Source organism: Nicotiana sylvestris, chromosome 11 (genome assembly GCF_000393655.2).
Source record: "Nicotiana sylvestris chromosome 11, ASM39365v2, whole genome shotgun sequence".
Taxonomy (NCBI): Eukaryota; Viridiplantae; Streptophyta; class Magnoliopsida; order Solanales; family Solanaceae; genus Nicotiana; species Nicotiana sylvestris.
Window position 1 is genome coordinate 1,102,995 of NC_091067.1, and position 20,139 is coordinate 1,123,133.

General features: G+C 36.3%; 1 protein-coding gene and 1 pseudogene across 2 annotated transcripts; one reads left to right on the top strand and one right to left on the bottom strand.

Moving 5' to 3' along the window:
• The first annotated feature begins 8,604 nt into the window (after positions 1-8,604).
• On the top strand, positions 8,605-10,154 carry LOC104224583 (zeatin O-glucosyltransferase-like; annotated as a pseudogene).
• Positions 10,155-10,314: 160 nt separating this feature from the next.
• LOC104224582 (dihydrolipoyllysine-residue acetyltransferase component 3 of pyruvate dehydrogenase complex, mitochondrial-like) lies at positions 10,315-18,493 on the bottom strand. Of its 2 annotated transcripts, none has more exons than XM_009776265.2 (19): positions 18,336-18,493; positions 14,945-15,029; positions 14,688-14,773; positions 14,494-14,582; positions 14,350-14,390; positions 13,930-13,985; positions 13,758-13,832; positions 13,559-13,651; positions 12,758-12,994; positions 12,588-12,660; positions 12,366-12,454; positions 12,089-12,174; positions 11,935-12,010; positions 11,493-11,560; positions 11,343-11,409; positions 11,149-11,244; positions 10,965-11,067; positions 10,794-10,889; positions 10,315-10,696 (listed from the first exon to the last, which is right to left on the bottom strand). In XM_009776265.2, exons 1-19 carry the CDS (start codon positions 18,372-18,374, stop codon positions 10,626-10,628), a joined length of 1,626 nt encoding a protein of 541 aa, XP_009774567.1. In that variant the 5' UTR covers positions 18,375-18,493; the 3' UTR covers positions 10,315-10,625. The 2 variants fall into 2 exon arrangements, with proteins under 2 accessions (XP_009774567.1, XP_070018700.1); XM_070162599.1 differs by having other exon boundaries at positions 18,331-18,459.
• Positions 18,494-20,139: the final 1,646 nt, after the last annotated feature.

Sequence of the window (20,139 nt, forward strand, 5' to 3'; positions counted from 1 at the left end):
AATTTACTCCAACCATTACATCATTTTTTACACCAAAAAAGAATATTTTTTCTCTCTTCTATATTATATTATTATCTTCTATTTAAATTTTATTTTTTATATCCTTCAAACAAATTCTATCTTTTTTCTTTTTTTCATATTCATCATATATAATTCACATTCACCATTTATATAATCATTTATTACAACATTAGATATCTTACATTTGTATTTTTTATTTTTAAATAATGATTGCATTTCTTTTTATACAATTATAATAATAATAAAATTAACTTATAATTTTATATAAATATAATATATACAAAAATTAATATATCAAAAAATAGGATATAAAATTAAAATTATAAAGATCTTACTATAAAAATTAATTATATACACAATATATGATAAATTAAAAGTTCAAAAAAAATAAAAAGATGAATAAAATAATAATAAATCAAATTTGATGTTGATGATTCATGCACTATAATGGTGCAAGATTTGGTGTTCCATTGGAGCAAAGAAACACCAAATTTAGATTTGGTGCAAAAGATAGTGCACCTTTGGAGATGCCCTAACAAGAAAATCCAATGGCATTCTCTTCTGTTTATGAATATGGCTCAAAATGTCAAAGGCTGGGCATTTCTTGCATTTGGTTCAATTTCCTTTGTGATGTTCATTTATGCTGCCATTGTTTCAAAGTTTCTTCCACCATATGATAACTCAATTCTTGCATCCATACAAAATGACAGGTCATCACTTTTCACTTTTCAATCCTTGTTGCCTTTACTTGATAGCTAAGATCTTAATTGGTTGATTAGGTAAACATGTTCTATTTGCTTCAATGATAGAAATCTGTTCATCATGCTCTTTTGCTCCAAGTCAATACCTTAAAACATGTCTTTTTTAATAATGATGGTATCCGGTTACGCACTCTTCCACTATTCCACCTTATACCTGCTACTACCTCATACAGGAGAATTTTGTCCATAAGGCTTAGTCAGATGTGATCAAATTATCTAGCCTTCTTTTGCGTCCCACTTCACTTTTTAGCATTCAAGTATTATTTGTGTGGATGAAGTTTATATTTTTTGCCTTTCATCGCTAAAGTGTGTGCTTTGAATTGGTACGTTGAGTTTTAAGTCCTTGCAATATTTAGCGTGTTTCAGTGCTTTTCGCCTTTGCCAATACTAATTTGAAAAGGTATTGCATGAATTACTTGATTCGGATTCTAAGAATTGGCACTTTCTGTGAAAAGCTTGTGTTATGACAGTGTATAAAATTGCATAGGTTGCCTAAAGTTTCAGTTTATATATCGATTTTTATGTGGTTTCTTTACAAATAGATATTTACACCAATTGGAAAAAAATGCTTCAGTTTCTTTCTGTTGATTAGTGTTATTACTTAATACCAATTGGAAAAGATTTTAACTTAGAAAGACCAAAAATAACAATTCTCAATATCAGAGGTTTTTTTGCTTTTAAGGTGTCAACCTACTTGCACTAAACTATCAGTTTAAGCATGACAATTTGGTACTAAGTTAAGATAAATTTCCTAATTTTCTTTATTTGAATATTTAATTATAAAAGAAACTTCAGCAACTGAATTGACTTACATAATAATACTGGTTCAGCTATTAAGAGTATGAAAACTAGTTTGTGACTGGATCTATTATAGGCTGTGATTCAATCATATTAAACATCTAGAAAGGTTCTTATATCAGGCACATTTTGCATGTAAGTTGTTTATCCAATAGACTTTCCTGAGCGGAGGGTCTATTGGAAACAACCTCTCTACCTGTTAGATAGGGGTAAGGTCTGCGTACAGACTACCCTTCTCAGACCCTGTTGGGAATAAACTCCATAAAAATAATATTTACGGTATTAGTGATAAACGCGAACCACTAAGTTATGGTTAAATTAGCAAGAATAAAAATGCAGCAAAAATGACACCAAGATTTACGTGAAAACCCTTATGAATAAGGGAAAAACCACGGCCAAGAAGAGCAACTGATATCACTATAGCGAGGATTTTACACTGTGTAGTAACGAGTACAAATACTTCTAAGACCACTACACCCTCAAAAAAACATACTCTTTTGCTTTTTCCAACTCACTACAATATCTCTCACACTCTATTTTTCTTCACAGACTATTTTCTTATAGTCTATGGAATACCTTGCTCTCTCTTTTTTCTTTCTTTGTTGGTGTGTAGAAACGAGAGTTAAAGCTCTCCATTTATAGCCAAAACCTCACTCTCTAAAGCCTACAATATTTGACAATTTGCACACCCTTTTCACAATCTCAACAAGGTCGGCTACCAAACCAAACCAAATCAATAAAATTGGCTACCAAATTATACCAATTCAACAAGGTTGGCTACCAAACCAAACCAAGTCAATAAAATTGGCTACCAAATCATTTGAATGAGATGGACGCCATATCAATCTCCCCCTCCAGTCTCATTCATCTAGAGGAGGTAGCATTGTCTTCTAGTCTTAGTGTATGCCGACAAGTTCTTTGCATAGCTCAAACTTGTCTCTTGGTACCACCTTGGTCAATATATCAGCAGGATTTTCACTTGTGTGAATCTTTTTGACCTGAAATGATTCGTTCTCCACTTGCCCACGAATCCAATGATATCTGACGTCGATGTGTTTTGTTCTCACATGGTACATGGAGTTTTTGCTTAGATCTATTGCACTCTGACTGTCGCAATAGACAACATACTCCATCTGTCGCAATCCAAGTTCTTAAAGAAATCTCTTGAGCCATATCATCTCTTTGCCTGCTTCAGTAGCCGCAATATACTCCGCTTCAGTTGTAGACAGTGCGACACACTTCTGCAACTTCGACTGCCATGATGTAGCTCCCCCTGAAAAAGTAAACAAATATCCTGTAGTGGATTTTCTGTTATCAAGGTCACCTGCCATATCAGAATCTGTATAGCCCTTCAAAATTGGATTTGATCCTCCAAAACATAAGCATTCATGTGAGCTTCCTCTTAGATACTTGAGTATCCACTTTACAGTTTCTCAATGCTCTTTTCCTGGATTTTCGAGAAATCTGCTAACAACACCGACTGCATGAGCAATATCTGGTCGAGTGCATGTCATTGCATACATCAAACTTGTGATGGTAGAGGAATAAGGAATCTTGTCCATTCTCTCTTTTTCCTCCATTGTTGTAGGACACAGCTTTTTACTCAACTTCAGATGACCAGGAAGGGGTGTGTGAACCAACTTAGCACTTTTCATATTGAAGTGCTCCAGTACACATTCTATGTATTTCTCCTGTGACAAGTAAAGCTTCCTTTCGTTTCTCGAATGAGTAATTCTCATGCCCAAAATCTGCTTAGCATGACCCAAGTCTTTCATTGCAAAAGACTTATTCAACGGTTTCTTCAACTCGTCAATCTTGGAAGCATTTCTGCCCACAATCAACATATCATCCACATATAGCAAGAGGATGATAAAGTAATCATTAGAAAATCTTTGTACAAACATACAGTGATCTGAAGAAGTCTTCTTGTAGCCTTGCTCCCCCACAACAAACTCAAACTTCGTATACCATTGTCTGGGAGCTTGCTTCAATCCGTATAGACTCTTCTTAAGTTTGCATAAAAGATTTTCTTTACCTTTTCCCTTGAAGCCCTCAGGTTGTTCCATATAGATCTCCTCTTCTAAGTCACCGTGAAGAAAAGCAGTCTTCATATCCACCTGCTCAATCTCCAAATCAAGACTAGCAGTCAAACCAAGAATTGTCCGAATATAGGACATTTTCACGACAGGAGAAAATATTTCGTCAAATTCAATACCTTTCCTTTGACCAAATCCTTTGACAACCAATCTAGCTTTGTATCCGGGCTTCAAACTATGTTCTTCAGCTTTAACTTTGAACACCCACTTGTTCTTCAAAGCTCTCATGCCCTTAGGCAATTTCACCAACTCATAAGTATGGTTCTCATGCATAGATTTCATCTCATCTTGTATGGCTTCAATCCATTGATCCTTGTGCTCATCTTCTATGGCCTATGCATAACATTCAGGTTCTCCCCCATTAGTGAGTAATACATACTCATTGGGTAATAACGGGAGGAAGGAGTACGAGGTCTAGAAGACATCCTGAGTGGAATATCTAACTCGTCCACAGCTTCGTGAGTATGCGCATCTACCTCATCAACATTAGCATTGTTATCACCATCACCATCAATATGTTGATCTGGAATATGGTTCTGAGCATCACCATTATCATTGAGCCGACCAACGTCATCCGCATTTGTATGAGGAACTTGATCAAGATTAACTAAACCTTCAGAACTTGGAGATTTTAGCTTCTCCGCTTTGTTAATATCTTCAATGGTTTGATCCTTCACGAAGATAACATCACGTCTTCTCATGACCTTCTTCTCAATTGGATCATATAGCATGTAACCAAACTCATCAAGGCCATAACCAATGAAGATGCACTTCCTTGTCTTGGCAGTTAATTTTTACCTCTCATTTTTAGGCACATGTACAAAAGCTTTGCAAACAAACACTTTCAAGTGGTCATAGGAAACATCCTTGCCATATCAAACTTTGTTTGGAACATCACTTTGCAAAGCAACCGCAGGGGATAGATTAATAACATGTGCGGTGGTCAACAAAGCCTCACCCCAAAAGGAATTCGGTAATTTTTGCTTCAGAAAGCAAACATCTGACTCATTCCATCAAGGTCTTATTCATCCTTTCTGCTAAACCATTAAGCTGAGGAGTCTTAGGAGGAGTCTTCTGGTGTCTGATACCCTCTTGTTTGCAGTATTCGTCAAACGATCCATAATATTCACCACCATTATCAGTACGAATACACTTCAGCTTCTTTCCAGTTTCTCTTTCAACTGAAGCCTGAAACTGCTTAAAGACACTCAACACTTGGTCTTTAGTCTTCAAGATGTAGACCCAAAGTTTCCTTGAACAATCATCAATAAAGGTAGCAAAATAAAGTGCACCACCCAAAGTCCTTGTCTTCATTGGACCACATAAATCTGAATGCACTAACTCAAGCAACTCTATCTTTCTTGAAGGAGGATGAGACTGGAAAGAAACTCTTTTTTGTTTTCCAGCCAAGCAGTGCTCATATTTTTCTAATTTTGCACTTTCAAAATTTGACAACAATTTCTTCTTGGCCAGAACATTTAATTCTTTCTCGCTAATGTGGCTAAGCCTCTTATACCATAACGTTGAAGAGTTATTGCTCTCAACGACATTCACCATATCAACACAGGTAGAGGCCGTAGTCGAGTATAGACCACGACATTTTTCCCCACGAGCCACAATCATAGAACCCTTAGTGAGCTTCCATTTTCCAACACCATTGGTAGTGACATATCCCTCATCATCCAAAACACCAACAGAGATTAAGTGCAAATGACCATCAAGTGCAAGTTTTACATTGTTTAAAACTAGTTTAGTTCCAATACTAGTTTCCAAACAAATCGTTCCAATACCAGCCACCCTAGATACAGTCTCATTACCCATACTCAAAGTTCCAAAGTCACCCTGAGTATAGGATGAGAAAAATTCCTTCCTTGATGTCACATGAGATGCGGCACCACTGTCCACAACCCAGCTTGACTCATCACAAGCAATATTTATCAGATCTGCATCAAGGACGGTAACAAGATCTTCTGTAGTGACAGTGGCCACACGATTGCCATCTTCTTTCTATTCTTCCTTGTCTCTATTCTCCTTTTTTAAAATCCGGCAGAACTTCTTTGTGTGCCATTTCTTCCCGCAATGATAGCACTCAATATCTTTAAGTCCGCTTCTGGATTTGCTTCTATTATATTCTCTATTTTGAGAACCCAAATTCTTGTTTCTCCCCCTAGAGTCAGTCACCAAGACATCTGATGAGGAGGAACCTTGAGATTTTCTTCTCATCTCTTCATTTAAAAGGCTTCTCTTGGCAAGATCCATAGGATCACACCATCCGAAGCATAATTTGATAATGAAATTCTAAGAATTTCCCAATAATCTGGCAGGGAACCAAGTAGAAACATGCCTTGAATTTCTTCATCAAATTTAATGCCCATAGCAGATAACTAGTTCATGATCCCCTGAAAATTATTCAGATGATCTGTCATCACGGAACCATCATGGTATTTTAAACCCAACATCTGCTTTATCAGAAACATCTTGTTGTTTCCAGTTTTCCGAGCATACAAACTTTCAAGGTGCTCCCATAGTGTCCGAGCATGTGTTTCTCCAAAAATATGGTTCAAAACATTATCGTCAACCCACTGTCTAATAAAGCCGCAAACCTGCCTGTGTAACAAATTCCACTCTTCATCTAATTTATTATCAGGCTTTATAGTGATGAAGGCAGGTTGTGAAAATTCTTGACATAGAGCAAATCTTCCATTTTGCCCTTCCAAATGACATAATTTGTGTCATTCAAAGTAATCATTCTACTAGTGTTGGCTTCCATCGTTTATCACAAATACAAATACTATTTATTAGGAGACCAAAGTAATTCTTTTCTGATGTGGACGTTCAGACTGTGTTGCAACCACAGAGCATACTCAGACAGAACCTTGGCTCTGATACCACTTGTTGGGAATAAACCCCGTAAAAATAATATTTACGGTATTAGTGATAAACGCGGACCACTAAGTTATGGTTAAATCAGCAAGAATAAAAATACAGCAAAAATGACACCAAGATTTTACGTGGAAACCTTTCTGAATAAGGGAAAACCACGGCCAAGAAGAGCAACTGATATCACTATAGCGAAGATTTTACACTGTGTAGTAACGAGTACAAATACTCCTAAGACCACTACACCCTCAAAAGAAAAAAATATTCTTTTGCTTTTTCCACCTCAATACAATATCCCGCACACTCTATTTTTCTTCACAGACTATTTTCTTATACCTTGCTCTCTCTCTTTTCTCTCTTTGTTGGTGTGTAGAAATGAGAGTTAAAGCTCTCTATTTATAGCCAAAAACCTCTCAGTCTAAAGCCTACAATACTTTAAAAATTTGCACACCCTTTTCACAATTTCAACAAGGTTGGCTACCAAACCAAACCAAATCAATAAAAATATTTGACAATTTGCACACCTTTTTCACAATTTCAACAATGTTGGCTACCAAATCATACCAATTCAACAAGGTTGGCTATCAAACCAAACCAGGTCAATAAAATTGGCTACCAAATCATTTGAATGAGATGGACATCATATCAGACCCCTCCTGGTGGGAACATATTGGGTTTGTTGTTGTTATTGTTGTTGTTTGTTTATCCATTCATTTTCCTTGGACAAATGGAGTTGATTTGTTTGTCAAATATCGATTATATTGAAGCGCACATGAACTTAGGATATTATGGAGTCATTTTTGTGTTGATGGTAATGGAAAGTAGTTTTGACTTTGTGATTCTTTCGCATTACAGATATTACTGCTTTCTGGTTCCATTATCACTTCCTATCCTAGTTGTCGCAATATATTTTCACTGGCTCAGCATGAAGATCTTCAAGCATGCATAGCTCAGTCGAGGTATAACAAATCATTTAGTAGTAATCTCATGAATAGGATACTACAAAGCAGATATTATGTGTTGCTATGGTTGTCAGATTGACTAAGTTGCTTACTTGAAAACATCAGATTAGAATAATAATTCACTAAATTAACCACAAGAGGAATTTTTAATATTGCAACAGTTCAGTATATCAACCGAAGCAACCGAAAAGACTGGAGAGCTCCGCCTCTGTGCATCCTATGGACAATCTGGTTAGAGAGGAGTAGCAAGTATATCGGAAAAACAAAGCAGCAGCAACCCTTGATCAAGATTTAGATATTTCCTGTCATTTTTTTTTTGGTTTAATCTGAACATTGTACATTACTTTGATACTAGACTTCTAGATTTCCTATATGATGAAAAGGTCTATGTCCATTGTCCCTGTACACAATTTTGAGCAACCACTTGGTGCTATGATTAATGGAATTTACCTCTTCAACTTGCAATGCAGTCGCCAACTGCTCCTGCTCAAGTTGTATATTTGGAGAAAAAAGACAGCGTGGTGCACTAAGCTCTCGTTATGCGCGGGGTCCGGAGAAAGGCCGGACCACAAGGGTCTATTGCAAGCAGCCTTACCCTGCATTTCTACAAGAGGCTATTTTCACAATTCGAATCCGTGACCTTCTGATCACAGGGCAGCAACCTTACCAGTTATGCCAAGACTCCCCTCCAAGTTGTATATTTGAAGCAACCTCTTAAAAAAATGGAAGATGTATGAGTCTAATAAAGTTGATTTTCTATTCAATTGTATAAAAGTGCTGGCATCAATTTGGCTTAAAATATTACTATACCATCAATGACTTTGTTTTATTCAAGTAAAAATAGCAAGAAGACTAATTCTTGAGAAGCAAATAAAATATAGAGAGCAACAGCTGCTAGATATGATGTAGATGATGAGGTAAAGTTACAGGTTTTTTAAATCATATCTTGGTCTGACAAAATTCAGTTTTCTTATCCTATTCTTTAGACTACCTTAAAATATGTACTTTTGTTGACTTCATTTTCCTTGGAAACCAAGAAATATTATCTAAAGATAAACAAATTCAATATAACATGGTCCAGTGAACTTGCCCAAAAATAAATCTGAGTAAAGAAGAGAAGTATGGAATCTGTTGTTGTATTTGTAGTGCCATTTCCAGCACAAGGCCATCTTAACCAGCTGCTACAATTTTCATGTCTGATCTCTTCATATGGGATTCCAACTCATTTTGTTGGCTTCAAAACTCACATTCAGCAGGCTAAATCAAGAAACCTTCAAGATATGCAGAAAATTCAGTTTCATGAATTCCCAACTCCAGATTTTGAGTCTCCTCCTCCAGTTCAAAATTCCATCTCAAAATTTCCAACACATCTTCAACCATCTTTTGAAGCCTCTAAACAGCTACGCGAACCGTTTTCGAATCTCCTACATGAATTCTCCAACAAAGTGAAAAGAATTATTGCTATACATGACCCTCTTATGTCTTCTGTGGTGATGTTTCTTCCATTTCAAATGCAGAGTCCTATGCCTTCAATTGCATCTCTGCTTTCACTCAATTGTTTAGCTTTTGGGAAGCTATTGGAAGACCTTTTCCAGTTGAGGGAATGCCAAAAAATCTACCATCAATGGAAGGGTGTTTTTCCTTTGAAATCATGAATTTTATGGCTTATCAGTATGAGTTTATGCACTATAGATCAGGAGATATATTCAATTCATGCAGATTGATTGAAGGAACTTATGTTGATATGTTAAACAAGTTGGAAATGAATGCAAACAAGAAGCAATGGGCTATTGGACCTGTACTACCAGATTTAACAATGGTTGCAGGCAAAGATTCAAGAAACAGGCACAAAAGCTTGGAATGGCTAGATAAACAAGCTCCAAAATCTGTTCTTTACATCTCTTTTGGATCGGCAACTACAATGACCGATGAACAAATTCAAGAATTGGCTATGGGGTTAGAAAAGAGCAAGCAAAAGTTTTTGTGGGTGTTGAGAGATGCAGATAAAGGAAATGTTTTTGATGGAGAAACAAGAAAAGCAAGAATACCAAAAGGGTATGAAGAAAGAATGGAAGGAATAGGTATGGTTGTGACAGATTGGGCACCACAGTTAGAAATCTTGGGACACACTTCAATTGGCGGATTTATGAGTCATTGTGGTTGGAATTCATGCATGGAAAGTATTACAATGGGAGTTCCAATATTAGCTTGGCCAATGCACTCTGAACAACCATGGAATGCTTCACTAATAATTGATATTTTAGAAGTTGGTATTCCAGCGACAGAAGAAGCACACCAAATGGAATTGGTTAACTCATTAACAATTGAGAAAGTTGTAAATAGATTGATGGTGTCTAAAAAAGGGAAGGAGATGAGAAGTGGGGCTGAGAATTTGGGTAGAGAAGTTTGGCAATCAAGAAATGAAGGAGGTATTTCTCAACTAGAGCTCAATTCCTTCATTGCTCATATTAGCAGATAGATTGATTTTGATTCACCAAATTTGCCTAGTTTTGGCTGTGTATTACACTAGTGAGGCAAAGATTGAGGGAAAAAATGTATGTCTGTTATTCAAGTTGCTATCAACTTTTCTATATGATTATGGGGGTTGGAATTTTGTTAAAAAAATCAATCCGATCTTGTTTCACGACTTCTTATCCGGCTGATTTAAAGCATTTGCCGCACTAATTTAATTGCTAATACGTTTTTATCTTAGCTCTAAGAAACGATATTGAAACAGACAGAACTGTACCCATATGTTAATCAAGAAGATAATCATGGATTCAAGCAACAGCCTCATATTGAACAGATTAGTGAATCTTATTAAAATAATGAATTTCAGTAAGTATTCTATCAACTCAATGACCTCGAGCAAAAACTGGAATTTACACTCTGCGCCACGAAAAACCTAAATCAATGGTACACAGCTTTGCAGCCTCATTTATTCCCAAGTTGTTCAGCCACTTTCCCCTAATAATAATGCTTATATCAAGCAATAAGATCAGGCTGGCACATCAAATCCCACTAATCATACATCAAAATTCATCCCATTTGTTGAGGAAAACGTGAAGAATTCAAAGGATCAACAACAACAAAAAAGAAGTATCAATCTACAGTAACATAGACTCTGGACTCTCTATGTAGCCTTTGAATGCTTTGAGCCATTGTGCACCAATTGCGCCTAGACAAAAGGAAATAATTAAAGGTTAATCATGAATTGCTTTTTAAAGAAGTGGATAAGAAGAACCAATTATCTAATAGTCAGTAAAGTCACTCACCATCAATCACCCGGTGATCACAGCTCAATGTTACAGACATCATACTGGCAAACGTATACTGGTCTTGGCCCGAACCAGGTATCATCCTTCTCTCAGCTATTTAAGAGCAAGTGGTGATGAGCACAAGATATCACAGCTGAAATGAATCAGTTCAAAGAGATGCAAGCTTACCAGAACCAACAGCTAGGATGGCTGATTGTGGAGGGTTAATGATGGCACAAAACTGTTTAATACCAAAAGGCCCTCCCAAATTGCTAACAGTGAATGTCCCTCCCTGTGAAAAAAGAAACAAGAGTTGAATAAAATATACTTTTGTCCAACTATGCAAAAGAAGATATTTAACTGCAATGCACACCTCATAATCCTGTGGTTTTAAGCTGTTCTCTTTTGCTTTCTGGGCTAAGTTCTTCACTTCCTCGGCAATAGTGGATAAACCTTTCTTATCAGCATCCTGCCAACAACGCAGATTTTCCAAGATGAAATATAACCGGTAGTAAGAATCAAGATATATCCAATTATTATAAGCAGTAGACTGGGATGAGAACGAACCCTGACAACAGGAACGTAAAGCCCATTGTCAGTCTGCACTGCTACATTGATATTTATGTTGTGATACCTGTTTGCAAGAAAGAATGCACTATTAATATACACAGCAAATTTCAACTACAGAAGACTTCTTGCTTCATATCTTCCACTTACTGGCGAATGTAATCATTGGTCCATGAACTGTTGCATTGAGGAACTTTTCGAAGAGCTAAAGCAGCAGCCTGCAATGAAGTTACCCAGATCATCTACCTCTGAGACAGGTCACCACAAATAACTGATGACAAAATCTCTCTTATATACCCCGTATTATGTACTTCTCCATTCCAAAAAAACGTTGAAACAGTGGTCAAAAGACCTATAAGAGTAAAATTTACATATTTACACCGATTACTTCAATATAAGTGTAAAATTTATATATTTAGAAACTATATTAAAAGTCTTGGTTTTTGACAAGACTTTTTCTCTCTTTTCTGGACTCTTCACGAAATACAGAAATGCTAGAATCGACTCCTTGAAACGAGATAACAGGACCATTGCTCTCTTTTCCTTTTTCCTTGTCAGGTGGCACAGTGGATCTAAATGGAGTATTTCATACCTTTATTACAAGATCATTAACAGATAACTTCTTTCCTCCCGAAGCCTCTTGCAATGAATTGAGCTGGCTCCTCAATCTGCAGACCAAGCAACAGGCAAGATGAATAACAGAAAAATAATCAATTCGGCTGTTGAACAATGAAAGTAATACTCACTCCATAAGTTTGTCGACGCATGCATCAACAGTCAAATAGTAATGGGGAATGGTTTGCTTTGACAGCAGCAACCTAGAAGCTGTCACCTGCACAGATTACACCAAAACTGGTATAACTAGGACAAAACCTTGTGCTTGTAAAAGAAGTGGGTAACAAAAGTATAACTAACAGGCTAACACTTAATACAAGGGATTAATTGGAGATAACACGGACAAGCATCTAAAATTGGCTTATTCTGGGAACATGAGGATGCATACCCTAGAGGTGTAAATAGTACCTTTCTTATCTGTGAAACAGGAATATCTGTGTAATCAAGAGATTCCTCAGCCTTAGGAGCTGCTGCAGGGGCTTCCTTTCCGCGAGAAGCTACATTATCGAGAGAAAAATAAAGATTATTGATTCTTCTTAGACAAATCTTTCCTTTCATAAGAAAAAAAAAGGAGACTAGGAACATCAACTAGCATATAAGTAAATATATGCAGACTAGGAAGAATGTTACCAAGATAATCTTCAATATCAGCTTTCACAATACGTCCCTCAGGACCTGTTCCTTTGATGTTTGAGAGAGGTATCTGTTCATGTTCATACAAATGCAGAATTAACCTCAAGGCTAAAACATATCAACCTGAATCATATTTCCGAAACAAATTTAATTGAACAAGATAGTACATTGTGATCTTCCGCTATTTTTCTAGCCAGAGGACTAGCAAAAATGCGATCTGCCGGAGGCGCACTAGGTTTAGAAACTTTTGGCTCTGATGGGGTGACAGGTTTCTCGGCAACCTCTTCTTTGGAAGGAGTTGGAGGAGGAGGCGCTTTTGGTGAAGGTGTAGCATCCGATGTTGAAGGTTGGTAATCTTTAAATTTTGCAATGTCATCTTCCTCTTCAACGGTAATAGCAATCACCTACAGAATTTCCAACATTCATCAAACAAACAAAATTATGATTAATTCTCACAATGATGTAGCTTTTTTGGCATGTAGCTCAAGGCACAATAAGATTCACAGAGGAAGAACTTCTGCTGGGTCACCTATATGAGATTAGGAGCCTATTGTAACTGGCATGATGGATTACATCATAAAATAAGGGAATTGTCAGGTTCATTATTCAGCTATTAGCTAAAATATCAAAGGTTCAGCAAAGCGCCAGCCTAGAAACAAAAGACCAACTAGAATATAAGTCAAATGAAGGGACTAGAATAACCACATTAGCCTTTGTGGTGGAATGTGCTGTGTGATGCATCAACTATATCAATGCAGATCTATACAATTATGTAGAGATTTTACATCCACACAGTGCAAATCCTGAACTAACAAGTGAAAAATTCAACAATACAGATAACGGTGAGCCCCTCAACAATACAGATGACAGTGAGTCCCTTTATCACATGGCTTAAGGTCTAAATTATCTAACACCAAGATAAACAGACCAAACTGGTACTCCCAATCAGTTGGATTAAGCATCAATACCTCTCCAACTTTGATACTACTTGCTCCGTCACCGCGAAGAATCTTAGCTAGATATCCCTCTTCCATGCACTCCATCTCCACTGTTGCTTTATCCTATAGGGAAGGAGTAGCATAAATACCAGAATCCAGAAGTTAAGACACATAAGGGAGAACACTCCCTCAATAACATCATGATAAAAGAAGCTAAAAATGATCATACTGTTTCCACTTCACATAGCACTTCACCAGGAGAAACTTTATCACCCTCTTTCTTTAACCATCTGGCAATATTTCCCTGTATTATAAGTATGGAACCACTGAGACACTAAGACAAACATAAGTGGAAAATAATAATGATGCTCAAAGGAGCTTTAGTGAGAGAAGCTACATACCTCTGTCATTGTAGGTGAAAGAGAGGGCATACCAATCTCTTGGTGTGGAGGAAAATCTGAAATAGAAAAGACACAAGATTAATTTGACTCCAAATTTGAGGGTTCTCCCTCTTTGGTTCCATGTTTCCAAATTAAAGCAACTAAGGATAAGAAGGATGCCTCAGGCAAAAAGTTCGAAAAACAGACACAAATACAACTAAAGCAGATAGGGTTAATGTCAATGCAAATGACTCTATTAGTGTGCATTGACATGAAGTTGCCCTCCCATGAACCTTAACTGATAAAAATAGGACTAAAGTTGCAGCGAGTAGATAAATGCTCATTGAAATAGAGCATGGTTTATAAGCATTTTGGAGGATGCCCTGAGAACTGATTTCTAGTTAAATAGCCAAAAGCCAAAGTGACACTAAAAACAAGAACCTGAAGCAGTGGAGAAACACCTCCTTGAAGGCACTTGTGATCTGACACAAAGAAGACAAATCAGAATCTGCTTCAAGAGTCTGATCAAAAAATTATTTTCTAAAAATATATATAAGGGAAGAAGAAGTAAGCCAAAGAACAAACCCTCTCATGAAAGCCATGCTAGCAGTGGAGGCAGATGGAGCAATTGCAGCTCTCAGAGCATTTCCATTATATGTTGCCACACATGACATCTACAGTTAGAAGCACGTTAAGATAATCTGATTGCTGCTAAAAAATCAACAGGAAAAGCAAGCTATAAAAGGAGGGTAACAAAGGAAAAGAGGTTTAGTCACAACCGTGGGAGATACTGCTCTACAGCTGTTGTTGGAGACTGCTGAATCTGAGTTGCATCTATTGAAACCAGACTGGCACCTTAAAATATCTGTAAAAGCCACACATATTTGAGTCATTCATTACAAGGAAAAAAATGAAAACATCGCCACCGTGAGAGAGCCAATAACAAGAAAATAACTGACCATTAGATGTTCAGAATGACAAACATATGATAACGTGCATAATTCATCAACAAGAATAATTAAATCTACTAATATACCATCTCCCTTCTCCACAGAAGGCCTCGTGCCATTACTGAACCAGCGGAGAGAGTCATGCCGTAATAAATTTGAAGAACTTCTGATCTGCAAAGCAACGGAAACAGAAACAAATGAGATGAACAGGTTCTGGAATAACAGAACACACATTTGAATGTTCCAAAGGGCATAAATTACTTATATTAGGTGATGGCATTTGAAAGAAAAAAAAATCTGAGAAAGGTAAGTGTATTATTTTTTTTTTTAAAAAAAAGGGCACTGAAAAGGCGTTGTTCAAAAGTATTTACAGAGAGTCCTATGGAGTGTCCCTTCCTAATCTTCTATCATTGCTTCAGCTTCATTTACATAATTCTGTATACACCAAAAGTAAGCAATTCATCTTTATCTTCAGAATGGAGTTTCCTTTGTGTTCGAAGTTCGAAGCATTTGTCATTTATTTCTCTCCATATAGTCCAACTCCACTATATGCATGCAGAGATGGTATACCACCACTTATTCTGATTTGTACTTCTTACTTCAATGCTTCAGCACTTTAACAGGTCACAAGTATCATTAGGCATAGTCCATTTAAGTCCCACCAGGTTAGGAAGCAGCTGCCACAGTTGGTCAGTAATATGACAATGCAAAAATAAGAAACTGGCATTCTGAGACTTGACTCCACAAAGGTAACACTTTGAGCACAAATTAAATCCTCTTTTCTGTACATTTTCATGTGTCAGGCAAGCCTTTATAGCCACCAACCAAGTGAAGCATGCCACTTTTATACTTTCGGCATTTGTCTTCCAAATTTCAACAGAATTAGCCTATAACAAGATTTCACTGTGAAAATACCCTTGCTATGAGCTTTCCAGAGTAGTTTGTCTTGTCCTTGGGTCAAACCTCTAAAAGGTTCAAGTACTTCCAAAAATTCAGCCATTCTTCTCAATCCCCATGTCTCCTAAAATTGAAATTCCATCCTTTTGCCCTCTAGTAATAGCCAAAGTAGCATTCAGTAAAACAGTGAGTCTGAAAAGATCTGGGAATAACTCTTTTAAGGGAGCATGCCTAATTATCCAAATATCATCCTGGAAAGCAATCCTTCTTCCATCACCCACCACAAAACCAATATTGCCAACAACATTTTTCCACAGAGCTCTAGTACTCCTCCATAACCCGTAGTCCAAAAACCTTGAGACTCATATTTTACACAGTATATAATTTAAAGTATATCCCTTTCTTTTCTTTTCTTCTTTCACACTGCGAGGGAAGAAGATGAATGTATGTTGCTTGGACGTATGGTTGTCCAACGGGACGGGACCAAATTAACGGGACGGGACGGGACGACATTTAAGCGGGATGGTGGCGGGACGGGACAAACGGGACGAAACGTTCGTCCCATCCCGTCCCGCTAACAAACGGGATGGGACGGAACGGGACGGGACGGGTTCGTGGGCCTTAAGTGTATTTTTTTTTTAAAAAACGTCTAGTTTTTTGAAAATTACTATGTTTTTAAAGTTTGCAACGGCTAGATTTTTGACTTATTTAATAAACTTAAATGTTACTATGTTAAAATGAAAATTAGAAAACTAAGTAAAGAATTATAAAATATTAAAACAAAAGACTTGTAATGAAATATTCTAGTAATTATAAATTTATAATAGAGTTATAATTTATTTAATATAATTTCAAAGTATTAACTATTAAGTAACTAAGACAATTCATAAATAAATTCAACGCTTAGAGCCTTTTATTTTTTTAATAGAACTTTCAAATCTCAAATACAAATATAATTCTTTTGAAGAGCACCTAATTGACGCAGCCACCTTATAGGAAGGGTTCTGTTTGAACTAGGCCTCTTAGTAGCTAATTACAAATTATCATACTAATATTTGTAAGCTCCTATATAGCTTCTTTGTAACTTATCAATAATATCTCTCGGACGGTACGGGACGAAACGGGACAAACGGGACGAAATGGTCGTCCCGTCCCATCCCGTGTCCCGTTTAACATTGGCTCATCCCATTTAACTTGAAGCGGGACGGGACGGGACGGCCCGTCCCGTTGGACAACCATACTTGGACGGGTGCAGCTATCCTATACAGGTGTAGATATAGAGGTCCCGTCCCGTCCGGACAGCCATACTTGGACGGGTGCGGCTATCCTATACAGGTGTAGATATAGAGGTCGGATTCTTCATCACATGAGTTTTAAGATTCATGATATGGTTTCGAGTGCGGATAGGGGTGCTGGGATACAACTGATAAATGTATATTATGGAGTATATATTTCGATTAATCGAATCTATTAAACTAAAACTTATCTACTCCCTCCGTTTCAAATTAGATGAGGTACTTTCTTTTTTAGTTTGTTCCAAAATAAATGACATATTTCTAAATTTGGAAATAATTCAACTTTAAACTCTTCATTTTACCCCTAATGAGAATCGTTTATAACCGCACAAATGTCATGGCCCACAAAGCTTTTACCCCTTAAGCTTTTAAGACCACAAGTTTCAAAAATCTTCTTTTTTCGTAAACTCCGTGCCGAGTCAAACTACCTTATCTAAATTGAAATGGAGGGAGTAATTCTTTATTTTAAAAATAAATAAATATTATATTCATAAGATGTCTCGTGTAATAGCAAAGCATCCTCATACTTTATACAACTATAACCATATATATACATGGCATAAACTCAAAAATCAAACCAAATGCCCAATCAATCTATTCTTCTTGGTCATCAATTTAGTCAAAGCACCCTAGGTAAGTTGACCAAATCCGATATGGATCGCCACGGCCACACCCTTGTTGTGTCAACACGGGTGTGCCAAGGATTTTGAAGAGTTCGAGCAATATAGAATAATAGAACACTTATAACCTAGAAAGGGAAAGCGAGAGACTGGAAAAAATAACTAAATACAGATAGCAAGTATATGTGATATGACATTCTGAAATGATTTGGCCAATTGCTTGAGGTTTCACTATATGACTAACATCAAGCAGCAAACCATATGCCAAAAGTCTACAAGACAAAAACAAAATAAAAAGATCTTTTTTCGCACCCAAGGGTGTGGCAAATGAAGTGTGACGAGAACCATGAGATCTCAAATTCAAATCTCCAATGTGCCTCTAAGTCTTGATGGGTAGAGTTGCTGGTGGGAGGTAACATGTAATAATCGAGGTGTGAAAAAGGCAGCTTGTGATTATCAAATGAAAATGCGCCTCGTTCAACCTAACATCAATATAAATGAATCGCACGGATTCCAAACTCGATTGACTTAAAATGCGGCAGAACCATTCACGGACTAACATGGATCATACTACAATTGTAAATCAGATTCAAAATTAAGCAGATTTTAGGGATTCAAATTGAAATAAACAAAAAGAAAAAGGAATCTGAAGAATCACACCTTACCTTTTTGGAGTGACGAAGAACGTGAGTAGCGTACGTCATGATTGGAATGGTTCCACAAACCAGAACACCTTTAATTCGGTGGTGGTGGCTTTTGGAGTGTGGAATTTGGGCGCAACAAACAAAAATGGAGGAGCCTGCCTCTTAATACTCAGCTTAGCAGCCGTATGTATATTATGACTTTCTTTTATTGAAAAGGGGCAAAAGTGAATCTTTTGTCAAATTGTTGGGGCAAATATATGCCAGTTTTATAAATGACAGGGGCAAAAAATAACTAACTATTAATGGACAGACAAAAATATCCTAGGCAGATGTACAGGGTCAATTTTGGCCCTTTTTCGTTTATTATTAGGAATATCCGATCAAAATCAATGTTTATTTTTTCTACTCGGTATATATATACGGTTATATAAATATTATACATAAATTATTAATATAATATATTACATATTTGCCGATCATTTTAAATTTCAGTGATTGGGCGATCGGCTATTTCAGTTAATTTTGCTAAAGTTTAAGGATAAATTCCTCCTAACCAGAGACCTTTGTATGTATATTATGGCTAAGGACACGTTTGTCCATAATTTTTTCTTTTTTTAAAAAAAGTGTTTGTTCATAAAATTTTGTAAGTTTATGGAGATTTTTTGAAAACAAGTTTTTCAATAATCAAAAAGTAGTTTTGACCACTTTTTTTATTTTTATTTTTATTTTTATTTTTGCACACACAAAATTGCAATATTTTTAAAAGTGAAATATCTGTTCAAACATAATTTTAAATTTCAAGTATTATTTTTCAACTTAATTCCAAATACTACTTTTTTCAAAAATCACATTTTTATGTCCAAAAGCCCACTAATATTCTTCCCCCACTCGCCTCACTTTTTATATGTTTTCTTTTTCTCTTTTATATTTAAAATTCAATGTTTAAAATAAATGGGTATAGCCATATTAGGTAGGCTAAGGTCGGTAATATAGCGCCTCTCAAATTCTGAAAATGCACTTATCTTTCCATTTACTGTCGTTTTTGTCACGGCCCATTTTTTGAACAAGTTGTAACGGATCCGATCGCTAAGTTTGACCAAGGAAATTATTTGTGCTTATCAAAACTATTATAACTTCAAACTTTATAGGTAATAAGACAATAATTTAATCAGATACTTTTAATTAATTTGAATATCTAAAATAAACTCACTTCAAAACTTTATTCGGAGTAACTACTGAAATACTGCAAAGTTATTATCAAAAACACATGAATCTTAACCCACCGACTATGTCTATGAAGCCTCTACTGATAAACTGACGCATTGCTCAGGACATGAGATTTCCGGCCAGATCTCCAAGTAAACAAAGAAATAGCAAAACGATGACGACTCAAAGGAATACTCCACGGATAAAAGCGGAGCTCACTAATTGCACTGGAAGTGAAGGAAGTTCTAACGTGTAGTTTGTTCACCTGCAAAATGGATTCTTACATTATACCGCAGATCAATACAGGTTCCAAAAAAAGAACGTCATTACCATCCATTTTACTCAGTGAGTCTTAACGACAGGAAAATAACTTTGATAAAATATACGTTACAAACAAAGATTCTAAATGCATGGAAAACATAAAGCTTCTAAGAACAATTCTAAAATAATTGAATAACAGCTTTATGAATATTCTAAAAGAAATTCTTTTTTTCTTTTTCTTTCTTATCTAAAAAAATACTTCATTTTATGCTTTGGGAGTTCCAATTATCCTAACTTTATGCTTCGGAAGTTCCAATTAATTAATTTTAAAGTTGCACACCTAAACATAGAACTTACT

Bases quoted from the DNA above. Each gene is read 5' to 3' on its own strand.
- LOC104224582 (XM_009776265.2), bottom strand. From the start codon at position 18,374: ATGACGTACGCTACTCACGTTCTTCGTCACTCCAAAAAG. The intron at 12,661-12,757 runs GTACTATCTTGT...GAACATGAACAG, and splicing joins AAATAGCGGAAGATCACAAT to ATACCTCTCTCAAACATCAA. The intron at 10,697-10,793 runs GTGAGTGACTTT...CCTTTTGTCTAG, and splicing joins TGATCACCGGGTGATTGATG to GCGCAATTGGTGCACAATGG.